Source organism: Nymphaea colorata, chromosome 8 (genome assembly GCF_008831285.2).
Source record: "Nymphaea colorata isolate Beijing-Zhang1983 chromosome 8, ASM883128v2, whole genome shotgun sequence".
NCBI classification, from domain to species: Eukaryota; Viridiplantae; Streptophyta; class Magnoliopsida; order Nymphaeales; family Nymphaeaceae; genus Nymphaea; species Nymphaea colorata.
The window spans coordinates 5,266,399-5,279,635 of record NC_045145.1 but is presented as its reverse complement, the minus strand read 5'-3'; the positions used below and the strand labels follow the sequence as shown (position 1 = coordinate 5,279,635).

Genomic DNA, 13,237 nt, shown 5'->3' with positions numbered 1-13,237 from the left:
ATTCGGTTTTTACTCAATTTTACCACACTATTTAAATCCTGTAATGTTTTTAGCCTATAGATTATCTTCATATTCTCACTTCCGGTGATCTAAGCAGAACAAGAACTACAATAGTGACAGCAGTGTATGTGACCTGAGGTTATGGATATGCCCAGTTCTTGCATTATTGGAAAATGCCTATGTTATTTACATGATATTATGGATCCGTATGACTACAGGACGAACACCATGTATGATTGAAGTGCATTATTTTTAGGTCTTACCCTGCAGTCTGCATTAGTCTTCTTTTCAGGGGTGCATTGACTGAAATGCGCTAATTTTAGGCCTTGTATTTAGCTCTTTGACTGCATTAAGTTGGCAATGATTTGTGGATATCTGGGTGCCTTGACCTTTCCTAGACAAAGATATGAAAACTTTCTTACCGTACTTAAATGTCCTCACCCCTCTTTCAACTTTTCCAATCACCTTGCACAGTCTTTAAATAAAGATTTGCTTTATCTTCTCTGAATGTTCTTACATAATTGCTTTAATAATAACGAGCATTTGGTTTTGTGTAAATTTTCTAGCTGGACTATGGCCTACTCTTTGTTATATTATAGGCGTCATTAACATTTGGGAAATGGTAACAGTTATTCTATTTGACGCAGGATGATGGATGATAATGACTTGGGCTTCTTTGCCAATTTCCTTGGCATCATGATAGTTGTCCTGGTAATTGCTTACCACTATGTAATGGCGGATCCCAAGTACGACACAAGCTGATGCCCGATCGCATTTCAAGATTTTGCCTATGGAAGGATCAATATGGTTGTTTAGAACTGAGATTCTTACTCAATCACTGTAGGGTTCACTGGCTTCAAGACAATGATTCATTCTGATATACCTTATCATGTAGTGCTTTTGGTTCCAACTGTTTGACGGTAGATTGTAAAGCAGTTATTTTTACTTGCATTTAGCGTATATGAGAAGGTCTTTTGGCATCGTCGTTGCCCCCATATTAATTCTTCAGAAGCGTCCGACGATTTCATATGGCGTTCTTAGCAACATCTCAGTGTGTTTTGAGCTATGAATTTATAATTTTTTGCTTATAGTGCATTCAAGTATAATTTTTAAATTTTTAGCCATCCCTCAGATTGAATTCCCATCGTCAACGGCCGAGGCTGATGCAGCAGGCGTCTTTCGTTTTCGCGCTCTCTCGATCCTCTGGATCGAACAGGTTCACGTGTGTGATAGTCTTGTCCTTGTTAATTAAGCTTCTTAACATGAAGACTAGTATAGGGAAGGGAGGCTGTCTGCCTTCTCTTTGTCGCCTCTCATGCCCATTTATTTATGTAAAAATCGATTAATCGTGCACTTCACCCCTTCCCGCTGCTCTCTCTCTCCATCTTCTACCTCCACAGGCGGCATCCTCTCCAGTCTTCTACCTCCACTGGCAGCAGCAGCTGCTCAATCTCAGTTTTCTACCTCCACCGGTGGCATCCTCTCCTTTCGGCGTCTGCTGCTCTCTCTCTCTCTTCGACCTCCACCGGCGGTCACTTATCTTCGACACTGTCTTTGAGATCAGGTTGGATCCTCTTGTCCCTTCCTAACTTTCTGCTACAAAGAAATATTGATTATCTTTCTGCTGAGGATGTGGGAAAAATTGGAGACCGTGGGTAGCTTCTATCTCATAGAAATTTTGATTTCCTTTTTCTACACTTCATTGTTTCTCTGAGACGCATCGATAGAACAAGCGAACCGTGAGATCGAGGGTGAGAGTCAGCGATAAGTACTAGAGACACAACAGATGAAGATTGAGAGTCAGCAGGAGGAAAGAGAGAAATAAGAAAGGGAGATTTCACCTGTCACCAACGCTGCGGGTGGCCGTTGGCGGTCCAGGTGGCCAGCGGATGTTGAGCACAGAAAGAGGGCGATGAAAGGCGACACAGAACAGAGGGACAGTGGCAAGAGAGCCTGAAAGGCAACAATTTTGAGTTTCAGTATATGCACTATACATATCTGATTACATTGGAGCCGGTGTTCACTGAATCATTTGTCAGCCACGTTATATATTGTGTGTTGTATAAACTAGCATGAAAAAGGCATATGATTTGTATAAACTTGACAACTGTGATCATCATATATTTTATTTAAATGAAGAAAAATAATTTTACCAATTTATAAAGAAAGCATGGTAAGTAAAAATATTGATTTTAATGTTTTAATTTATAAAAAAAGATATTTTTATTTAATGATTTGCAAATTGCAATTTTGATTTTGTTATTTGATCATTTTCTGGTTTATAGACAATTTGTTGTCATATATATTATAATGATAACAATACTTAAATTTTTTTAAGATGTGCTGTTCTGGCACCAGCACTCCACACCTATGTGACTTAGATTTCAAAGCTAAAAGCATAACAAAACAGAGAACATACTCTGGTATGGCACGCAGTGACAGAACAAGGATGAGAGACCTCGTTTTGTTCGACCTCTTTTCGAACACCTGTTGAGGCGGATAAAGAAGCTTCAGCTATGGTAGATTGTGAATATCTGCAACAGCAAGCTGCAACGGCAAGCAGGTGAGCCAGCGCAGTGATTTGTCGATCGATCGGCGACGAGCAAGAGAAAGAGAGAGAGAGCGGGGCAGAGAAAGAGATAGCAAGGAGATCAAAGGATTAAGTGAGAGAAAGAGGGGAAGCGCAAACGGGAGGAAGGGGGTTTAGAGAGGAACCGGGGATAGCAACAGAGGGACTGAAAATGAAAGACATCGAGAGGGAGAGAGTGGTTGAGAGGCACATATTGGAACGACAAGAATTCAGGAACGGTTGCCCAAACCGGTCTAGAGGAACAGTTCTACATGTAGTAAACTAGTAATTGCTCTAGTGATAGTTGGGGTCTCAGCTAAATTAACTGCTCTCAAGGCCTTTAGTATGGCTATTGTGCTTCTCATCTGAATCAACTACCGTCAAGACCTTTACTACGCCTAATGTGAGTTTAATAGTATAAGAGATTGCCTTCCAAAAACTTTTGTCCTCTGTGACAATATAATATGCTACTAGCTCACTTTTTGCATCCCTAACATAATAGTACCTTTTTTGCAACTCTAGAGATAAAATTATATTTGTCAATCATCTTTTATTGGTAAAGTTACTTTGCAAAGTAAGACAAAGGCAAAGCAAGTAATAGCAGGTTCCAAAAGTTTTTTTACCATCTGAGGGCTTTCGCATCAAATTTAAAAGCCATGAGTGCCCATATATAAATATAGTAAGTTTTTGCTTTGTCTAAAGTTTGCTTGCATAAATTCATCTTGTATATTCAAACATTAAATCTAGATAGTGTGTTGTACAAGGAGTTCGAAAAATGTGCAACAACCTTCAATCTCTTTTTTCTTCAAGCCTACAGCTTTGTCATTAATATTATTAGTTGTTACTATTTAAACTACATTATGTTCCATAATCTCTTTAACTAATGCAAATAATTTTACCAAATTATCTGATTTTTTTTTACTCCATTAATGTCATGTAACTTTAGGAAAACTGTACCTAATGGATTATTGATAAGAAAGTTGGTCAAGTTTCTATTTTTACCATTAGTCCAACCATCTGTCATTATGGTATAAGCATTTTGCAACAATGATTTCTTGTACTTCTCTTACGCTTTTGATATTATCAACTTTATCTTGTAGGATACATGTTCTCATCTCATGATACCTTGGTTGTTTCATTTCTCGACTTTGATTTGCAATATTTTTAAAGATAGACATAAAATGTGAACCATTGCATAGGTTAAACAACAAAGTATTTGCAAAGAAAAAGTTCCCTGTAGAAACACAAACTTTCTTTTTTGTATCTTATCTAAAGACATTACCTATCATTGTTTCTCGAGTTCCTATAGTTACAAATAGTTTAAGAAGTCCTTTTGAAGTCCAGAGTTAACCAACTGAAGGAGAAGTGAAACGGGTTCACCTATAGAAATTTGAAGATTGCTTCTCTTCTGTGTTTTTTAGTTGACTTTAAATCTAGGTAATTTTTGAAAAATTGTGCACGTCTAGTGGTGTTTCTTCATATGGTTTAACGTCATGGCACATCTCTGCCAAACGTTCTTTTATTGTATAAAACTTTTTGACAATATTTGCATCTCAGATGTCCTTTTTCTCTTTGTTATTAGGATCTACTTCATTACAATGATTCCATGGTCGATCAGCTTGTGGCATTTTTTTCTCAAATGTACAATCAGCCGCATATATATTTCAAGGAAAATAAAGAATCAACATCAATTAGATAATCATGTAACTTTGTTAATGACCTAAGAAACAATATTAATGAAAACCAAATATCAGAAACGATTTCAATCCAACATACTGGCTAGAACAAAATATAATTTACAATTTCAATCCAATAAATTGGCTTAAAAAGTGAAAGTTGACACTTGACAGGAGACCCATTTCCGCACACACACACACACACACACATAAGTACAATCTAATTATCATCATAAGTTCCATTTTTTATACTAAATTAGATAAGTGAACGCATTAAAAGTAACTTGGTTCTACACAAGGAAAAGCAAATCCATGGCACCAACCTGTTTTCTCGCTAACAATCTAGGGAAGGTTGTCAAATTGCAAAAAAGAACAACTTACTTTCCTTTAAAACAAAAATTAGCCTAGATATTAGGCGAACATTTGAAGTAAGTGACTTCATTACGGGAAAAACAATTTCTTTCTTTTTCTTATCATAACTAGGAATATATTTATAACTAAGCGTGACTGGTCATAGAGCATTGAAACGTATAAATTGTGTTTTAAAGGAAAAGAAAACAAGACTAAACGAAATGTATAATGTACCTCCTCCACAAAGAAATAAGGGACATATTCGGAAGAGAAAAGAGCTGGATACAAGGAGGAATGGGCAGCATAATCTGCCAAAGGAATAAGTTGGTTGCTTTTATGGCTACAATTATACAAATGAAAAGGGAGAAAGCTAACTAATTAAGTTAATTTGGCTAATAAGTTAATTATGTGCCATTCACCAAACACAAAGAAAGTATCAAAATCACCAAACATGGCTGCTCTAGTATGCTTCACATGACAATTGGAGTTCCACCATATAGAAGAAAACGACTACAGCATTTTCATAGCATAAACTACAAAAAGCTAAGAATTTGCAACACATAAACTCAATTATTTAATCTCAAAATCAAAGTCACATTGAACAACCATGATAAGGTCGAAACCTCCCTTTTTAACATGTTGTTCCAAAATGAGTTATGTTCATTCTTATGCACTTACACTTGAGTTTAGTGCTCTTTCTACATGTAGCTGTAGGATTTTTGACATTCACAGTCAGGCCAAGAAAGCACAAATGAATTTGGCTTTATAGTGATAATTCTCGTTCACAGATTATTCAAAAGTACATTCATAAAAAAGCTAATATTCTTTTTGTGATTCTCTGGTTGATTTTTCTGTTCAATGATGCTACTACTAGAAATTTTCCAGTGCGTTGATGAGAATCATGCATGTGTTCACTTGTTGCTCGGTTTATCTCTCATTTGCAGGTTGCCTCTCTTCTTTTCCAACATAAACTCCATTGCTTGAGCTCAAAACCAAAACAAAAAACAAACCCGCTTTTTCTTCACCCTACAGTCGTATACTAAAATTAAATCTATTACGTTTAAAGTTTAAAAACAAAACAAAACAAAAAGGTTTCACAAGAGGGTCGGAATCCTCGGAGCAAAGACAAACTCTAAAAACTTTAACAAGATCCGCAATATAATTTTTTAAATTTTTATATAAATTAAACTAAAATTTTCAAAATTTACAAGTAGAATTTTTATTTTCTAAAAATTTAAAATAACAGCTTAAAACCAGGTCATTTCTGGTCAATCTGATAACATCAAAAATAAATTCAGTTTTGACAAAACCTAGTTTTCATAACGAGCGGACTATTATTATTATTATTATTATTATTTGTTGACAATGCAAAATTTAGTCTATTCCTACCGGCGATGAAAAGTTAGGTGTGTTTTTTTCTTATTGCTGAACGTCTAGGTGTCATTTTGAAGATTTTTCCCAAAAAAAGGTGTCATGCTTTGTTCTTAGAAGGTGCTTGATGAATAATGGAAGCCTTCCAAGGTATATACTTTGTTGGAGAAATTAATTTGTCCAAACACTAAGCACAATAGCACATGTACCAAACATTGTAATAAAATCAGAAACATTTTTCTTCCTTTTTATGAGATTAGTATGGTTTTTTTTACTTTTTTTGTCTCCAAAGAAAAAAAGTGCAATTTTATTTTTCTTGGAAACTCTTCAACCCATCAAATGCTCTGTTAAGAAATGGAAAACTAAGTTTTATGCCAGATATGGATATTTACTTGACTAAGCTCAATACTTGTATACATTCCTGATCTCATAATCTACACCAGGTTTCGCAGTTTCCTTCTTAAGGTTTTTTTATTTTTAAGTCCGGATCAATTTTTGTCATGGCCACAGAAAATCCATCTTTTTTTAAAAAGACTTGGTAAAAATGTTAAAGGGAAAAAAAAACTTGTATTTTTCTTCTTCTTTTTAAATTCCAAAATCAATTTTTTTGTGTTTTTATCATGTTTTTTGTGTTTTTAAGGGGGTAAGTAAACCGGAAAATGCTGCACTGTCTCTTCCCCTATAACAGAGGAATCGCCCCGGGAAAGCCAACCATAAAGAGTGGGGCTGAGGGTTAGGACTTAAGAGCACTGGCATACTTATCTATGTGTGTCCATAAAATATGATTTTTATGTCAATTTTTCCATGGTTTTGGATTTGAACAACATATCCAAGTAATTAAGTTTTGAAAGAAAATACAAAAGGCTGCTTAACAGATGAGTCCATAAAACATGTAAAGTGCAACTAGTGCAGTGGTCTCACCCAACTGTCGTCTCATATCTGGCTACTGACAACAGTTGCTGAAAAGCCATCCACAAAAAAACTCATTCCCAACTAAATGCGGCCCAGAAATCTGCAACCGCGAGAGGCTAAGGTTTTTGTGTGCAGGCATAACCATATTACCGATTGTTTTCAGTTCACATTGACACTGTCGCCAGATTCAGCAGAAGAGCGGACAGTTTGACTATATAAGCAGTTATTGGTTCAAAACAAATGGCAAGAAAGATTCTTACATTTATCTGTTTGATCTCCATGAATGCGTTTACCATATCACAAGTTCTCCATGAAGCTAAGAGAAAGGTCACACTAACTGATACTACCACCCACAGGAGAGGGCACAACTTGTGCAGACAGAATCGACTGTGGAAAATAAGCAAGAGGTTTATATACAGTACAGGTCAGAATTGTGGTTAAGTTGCAAGGCACTGGAATCCTGCGTGAACATCAATTTACACTACAGGACAAAAAAGCAGACCACAAGAAAATTCTTTGCATTTTACATCTTTCAATGAAAAAGAGCATAGACAAAAGGTTGGAGAAGCTTAAAAGAATAGAAATTGGGCTAATGGATTCCGGGAATATACACCTCTGGCATCTTCTGCACAAGTTGAATCTGATAAGCGTGGACCTATTCCTAGCCAGCGGGAGGTTGAAGCGACTTCAACCGCTGGACGACATGCTTCATTGAAGGCCGAACTGCAAGGGAATCGACTGTACACATAACCGCAAGGCGCAGTGTCTCTACCAAATCATCATGGGGGCCAACATCCCAAAGGCCGGCCGTGAAAAACTCGCGAGCCCTCCCCTGCCTGAGAAGCATTGAAGCCCATTGAACAATGTTGAACCCATTCCCATAGGAGGAAAATGATGGGTCTAACGCTTTCTTGTCAGAGATCAACTCCATCAGCACCACACCGTAGCTGTAAACATCAGCCTTATCGGAAACTCGGCAAGTCAGGGCATATTCTGGAGCAACATATCCAAAAGTTCCGGCCACATCAGTTGTTGCATGGGTTTCAGAAGTGCCAAGTAGTCTAGCCAACCCAAAATCTGAGAGATACGCTGTGTAATTGTTATCCAAGAGTATATTGCTGGGCTTGATGTCTCGATGAAGAACACGAGGAACACACTCATCGTGCAAGTATGCGAGGGCTCGGGCAATATCGAGAGCGATCTTGTGAAGCATCCTCCAATCTACCGCTCTCTTAGACCTTTCCCTAATAAATTTTTCCAGATTACCTCCTGGCAAATAATTGTATATAAGAAACATCTCTGTCTCACTGGCATGAAAACCAATTAAGGTAACCAGATTCGGGTGCCTAGCTCTTCCGAGGGTCTTGATCTCAGCTTCAAACTGTTGGACACCTTGAAACCTCCCAACAGAGAGCCTCTTTATGGCAACCAGGACTCCCGGGGAGATCTCCGCCTTGTATGTAGCTCCAAAACCCCCATTGCCTATGCAATTGCTTGCATTAAAGCCACCAGTTGCCCGCACAACGTTCTCGAAGGTTAGTGTCACTCCAATGTTTGAGAATGTGAATACTTCCCTTCTACCAGGTGCCTGACCAACCGCCGTAGGTGCACACTTCCTTGTGTAGAATAGAACAAGAACGAGAACCAAAAGAACAACAATTATCACTACTGCAGCTGTAACTGCGGCAACCTCCATAGGACTAAAACTATTCCTCATCTGAGATGCACTTCCTGATGGAGAAGCAGCACGATCTGGTGGACTACCCCCTTGTCCCTGTTGTGTAGACGATGGTGATGCCAGTGCAACTGCAGAAACTTGGCACTGCTGAAGGTGAGGATTTCCGATAATGCTATCACACATTGTACTGAAATTGGACGGTATAGGTCCAGAGAGGTTATTGAATGAAACATTGAAGGACGAAAGACTAGTCAGTTCAGCAAAATCAGAAGGTATCTGGCCCGAGAGATTGTTCTTATCAAGTAAAAGAACAGTCAAATTCCTCAACTTTGTTATTTGCCATGGAATATCTCCTGACAAGCCATTAGAACCAAGCGCCAAGACCCTCAGCAAAGGTAACAGAGAAAAGTCCACGGGAATTCTGCCCGTCAGGTTGTTTCTTGCCAGTGAGAGATACTGCAAATTCTTCAGATGACCCAATTCCATGGGAATCGAACCAATCAGCTCGTTCCTGCTCAGATCAAGGCTAATTAAAGAACTCAAATTCCCAAAAGTGGATGGTATCGTTCCATAAATTGAGTTACCTGACAAATCCAATGCCCTAAGGGAGTTGCACCAACTACCAATTTCGCCTGGAAGCTGACCAGACAACTGATTGTCGCTCAAATTAGCAATAAACCCTCTGAGATCCTTGCACATCTCGAATAAGTAACCAGGAATCTGTCCACTGAAACGATTACCACTCACCAAAAACGCATAAACCGGATGTTTCTGCAACCTATTGACGGCAAGCCGGATTGAGGGAACGTCACCACTGAAGTTATTCCAACTAAAATCATGAAATATAACACTTTCGCCAGTCCCAATTTCAGGAAGCAAACTAGAAACACGAGCACTGCAAGTAAAGAATGATGAATAAACGGACCCAAAATCAAGCGGGTCCTGCGCGTTTGCCCCGGGTAATTTACTTGAACATCCGCCATAGACAAACCTCGGCACGGACCCTGACAGCAGATTCCCACTGACATTGAAAGTAGCCATACATGGCAGAGGAAGCCTATCGCTGAGACCGCCAGTTAATCGGTTAAAACTCAAATCAAGAAAAACCAGTTTCTCGCATTGCACAAAAGCTGCAGGAATGTCACCGGTGAAGAGATTCTGTGCAAAATTCACCATTTCCAAACTGCTGCAATCTCCCCATTTGGAAGGAATGCTTCCTTCCAAGTTTGCTCTTGGCGACCACAAGATCCTGAGGTTAGGAAGCGACGTGACAGTGGTGGGAATTCCCCCTTCAAAGAAATTGAACTCGCCTTTATCATCATCCTCCAGGTATGCATTCACAGAGGAGCGGAGCAATGGCAGCTCATAGACGTTTGACAAGACGACGATCGACAGTTGAAGACAATTTCCGAGCTCTGACGGTACTGGCCCGCTGAGGCTGTTCCTTGACACGTCCAGGGTTTCGAGAGCAGAGATCCTTCCCAATTCCACCGGGATTGGGCCATCCAAAAGGTTGGAGAACAACAACAATGACCGCAGATTCCGGCAATTTCCCAGCGTCGTCGGGATACTGCCAACTAGCAGGTTTCCGGCAAGATGAAGCCGCTCAAGGTACCCACAACTCCGTCCAAGTTCTTCAGGAATCCATCCGGAAAGCCGATTGAACTCCAAAAACAACCCCCTTAACCGCGGCAAAGACCCTAGGGATCCCGGTACCGTTCCATTGAGCTGATTACCGGCCAAATTGAGGTAACTCAACCCTAAGCAGCCCGAAATCTGACGGGGAATAGGTCCAAAGAGCCGATTATAGCTGAGATCAAGCACCTCCAGTTGGTGAAGAGAACTGATTTCCGGTGGAATCCCGCCAGACAGCTCGTTGAATGCAAGAGATAGAACCCTAAGCTCAGTGAGGCTCCCGACTGACCGCGATACCTCACCACCAAGCTTAGCACCCGATACCGGGGGCCGCGCCAGCGGAGTCGAGCAAGAGCGAGAGAAACCATAAAACTTACCTCCTCCACCAGTCAGGTTGAGCGAGACCACTCGACGCGCTGAGTTGCAGGACACGCCGAACCAGTTGCAGGCATCGGCGTCGCCGGGGCTCCAGCTGGAGAGTATCCCGGCGGGGTCGTGAAAAGAGGACCTGAGCCGCAGGAGCGCCATTACATCGCCCTGAGGCCCGCCAGATCCCGCGCGCGCCCTGCAGGGATGAAGAAGAAGCAAAAGAAGCAGCAGCTGGACAAGAAACCACCAGACTGGCACCGTCAAGGTTCCCCGGTGTCGTCTTCTCGGAGGGCGATGCATCTTTCCCTCTATCTCTCTCGGGAAATGCAGTGACAGTGATGGTTGTGAGTGGTGTGGCTCTTCTGGTTCAGAAAACGGAAACCCTAACCATGGAAGAACATTGCATCTTTCTCTCTCTCTGTTTCAAGAGACAAGAAGGAGAGAAGAACGCAAGACAATAAAAATCCAGGCGGCGGAACGAAGATCACTGAAAATGTTCCCTGGTGCAAGAACGCCCCTGATCTTGAACAAATTTGCCCTTATGGGATTCAGGGATTACCGTGATACCCTCACCAAATAATACAGGGCCTCAATTATACTTTAATCTTATTTATATAATAACATTTACGATAATAATTTTGATAGTTATATCTGAAGATATCTTAAATTTAAAAACGACCTTCTAAACATAATTTTCATGGTAAATTTGTTTTTATAAGTTTTACTATATGTAAAAAAAATTGAAGTATGTTGGCGGTCAGATATTGCCAAATGAAAAAATATTTAAAAAACCGTCACTAAATCTAATATAAATCGTCGTTATACAGTAAGCCATGTATTCGGCCGGATCTTTGCGTGTGTATATAGATATATATATATAGTTAGTGATCTTAGTGCTGAAGATTTTAGTAATCCAATGTGTATTTACTGATATGGCAAAAAGATCTTACGCTTCAATCATTGTTTTTTCCAACTAAAGGTGATCTGAAGTCCACATTTTGGATACATATTTGATTTTACACCTTTTAAAATGTCTCATATTAAAAGATTTATATTAAAAGAATAATATTTCATAAACGTGAAAAATAAGATTTTACGCCTTTTAAAAACTAAAAAAAAATATTTGCAGCATTCAAAAGTAATAAGAAAACTTACTGCTTTTTAGATTTATTTCTGAATGTGTACATGACATCGGCATTTTTTTTTTGTCTTTGCAAAAAATGGAATACTTTTCAAAGTGATATGCTTTGGTAAAGTAAACCAGTTAAGATATGCACTGGTTTAGCATAAAGACGCGCCTCTAATGAAAGAATAAAGTACAATTATATATATATATATATATATATATATATATGTATATATATATATGTGTGTTACAATTAACAGTTTTGTATTTTTTTTCAAACCTATAATTTGTCATGATCCTACTTTAGTGGTTGGGTTTTTGAATTTGATAAAGTTTTGTAGCATGAACGGCTCTTGTAACATCAAAATTTTAATAGTAGAAAAAATAATATTTTTCATGAAAGCGACATAAATTGAGCCGTGTTTTCTATTAAATTAGTATTTATAAATATATATATATATATATATATATATATATATTTTCTCCCTTGCCTTTCATATAGGGATGTAATTTTGCCAGATTCGAATTAGGCTTCTCCTTTACCATATCCGATTTCTCGGTCCGATTTGAATTCAAATTTACATGCAAATGAAGGAAAGTATGGGTCACATCAGAATTTCAAATTTGAAATGTGAATCCAATCCAAATCTAACTTCTTTTACAATCCAATCCACCCTGAATTTAACCAAATCCAAGCTGCAATATTAATATCAAAAGTTTACTTTCAAAATCCCATTGGCACCGTCTCAAGAGATGTAGCTATAAAAGGCATGTTTAAGCTTGGGCTCAGGCCAGGGCCCAACCGGGCATCAGGCCGATTCGGGCGAGTCCAACTAAGCCCAATTCAGTTCGATAAGAATTTTGAAAATATTATATTATAATTATAATATTTTATTATAATTAATTATATTTTATATTAAGTATAACAAGAAGCCTACGCCTACATGTTGCAAGTTTTATTTTTGTTGGTGCTACTTTCTTGGGCCATATGCGATGAGATGAAGACACACTAGTTAATAGGTGTATCATATCATAGCTCACACATGTCATGATGAGACTTAAGACCGCCGATGCAAGAGGGTAGGTGGCTTTTTTCTAAGCAATGGGTTGTTAACCTCCATTTTATGTAAAAAATGCAGTGGTATTAAACATAAAATACTTATTTAAAGCTAAATCTGAATATGGAATTTGAATCTCAATTCGACCAAATGTTAATTTTAAACAAAATTGAATATGACGGGATATTTTTAATTTCAAATTCAACCTAATATCTTAGTTTAATGTTTTTTTTTTTTGTTTACAACTCTTTTTTATGCTAATGTATATATATATATATATATATATTCAAGCTAAATGTGATCCATTGACATCCTTATCCTCGTAACAAAAAAACGCAATTCAGATCAAAGGAATTATCTGCCACGTATTCTTTCAACCGTGTTTGCTTCGCTCACGCAAGCGACAAGAAAGGGGGTACCGGAACAGGGCAGTCCTGTCCATGTCCCTTAATTTTTCATCGAGGGCCGACTCGGTCATTTCACCACGGAGTT

The 13,237-nt window shown here is 38.6% G+C and overlaps 2 protein-coding genes across 2 annotated transcripts; one reads left to right on the top strand and one right to left on the bottom strand.

Annotated features, from left to right (window-relative positions):
• The first annotated feature begins 648 nt into the window (after window positions 1-648).
• Window positions 649-951, top strand: LOC116259060 (dolichyl-diphosphooligosaccharide--protein glycosyltransferase subunit 4C-like). Its single transcript, XM_031636663.2, has one exon. The coding sequence runs from the start codon at window positions 649-651 to the stop codon at window positions 760-762; it is 114 nt and encodes a 37-aa protein (XP_031492523.1). The 3' UTR covers window positions 763-951.
• A 6,169-nt stretch (window positions 952-7,120) lies between these two features.
• Window positions 7,121-11,023, bottom strand: LOC116259020 (LRR receptor-like serine/threonine-protein kinase RPK2). Its single transcript, XM_031636608.2, has one exon. It carries the CDS (start codon window positions 10,859-10,861, stop codon window positions 7,541-7,543), a length of 3,321 nt encoding a protein of 1,106 aa, XP_031492468.1. The 5' UTR covers window positions 10,862-11,023; the 3' UTR covers window positions 7,121-7,540.
• Window positions 11,024-13,237: the final 2,214 nt, after the last annotated feature.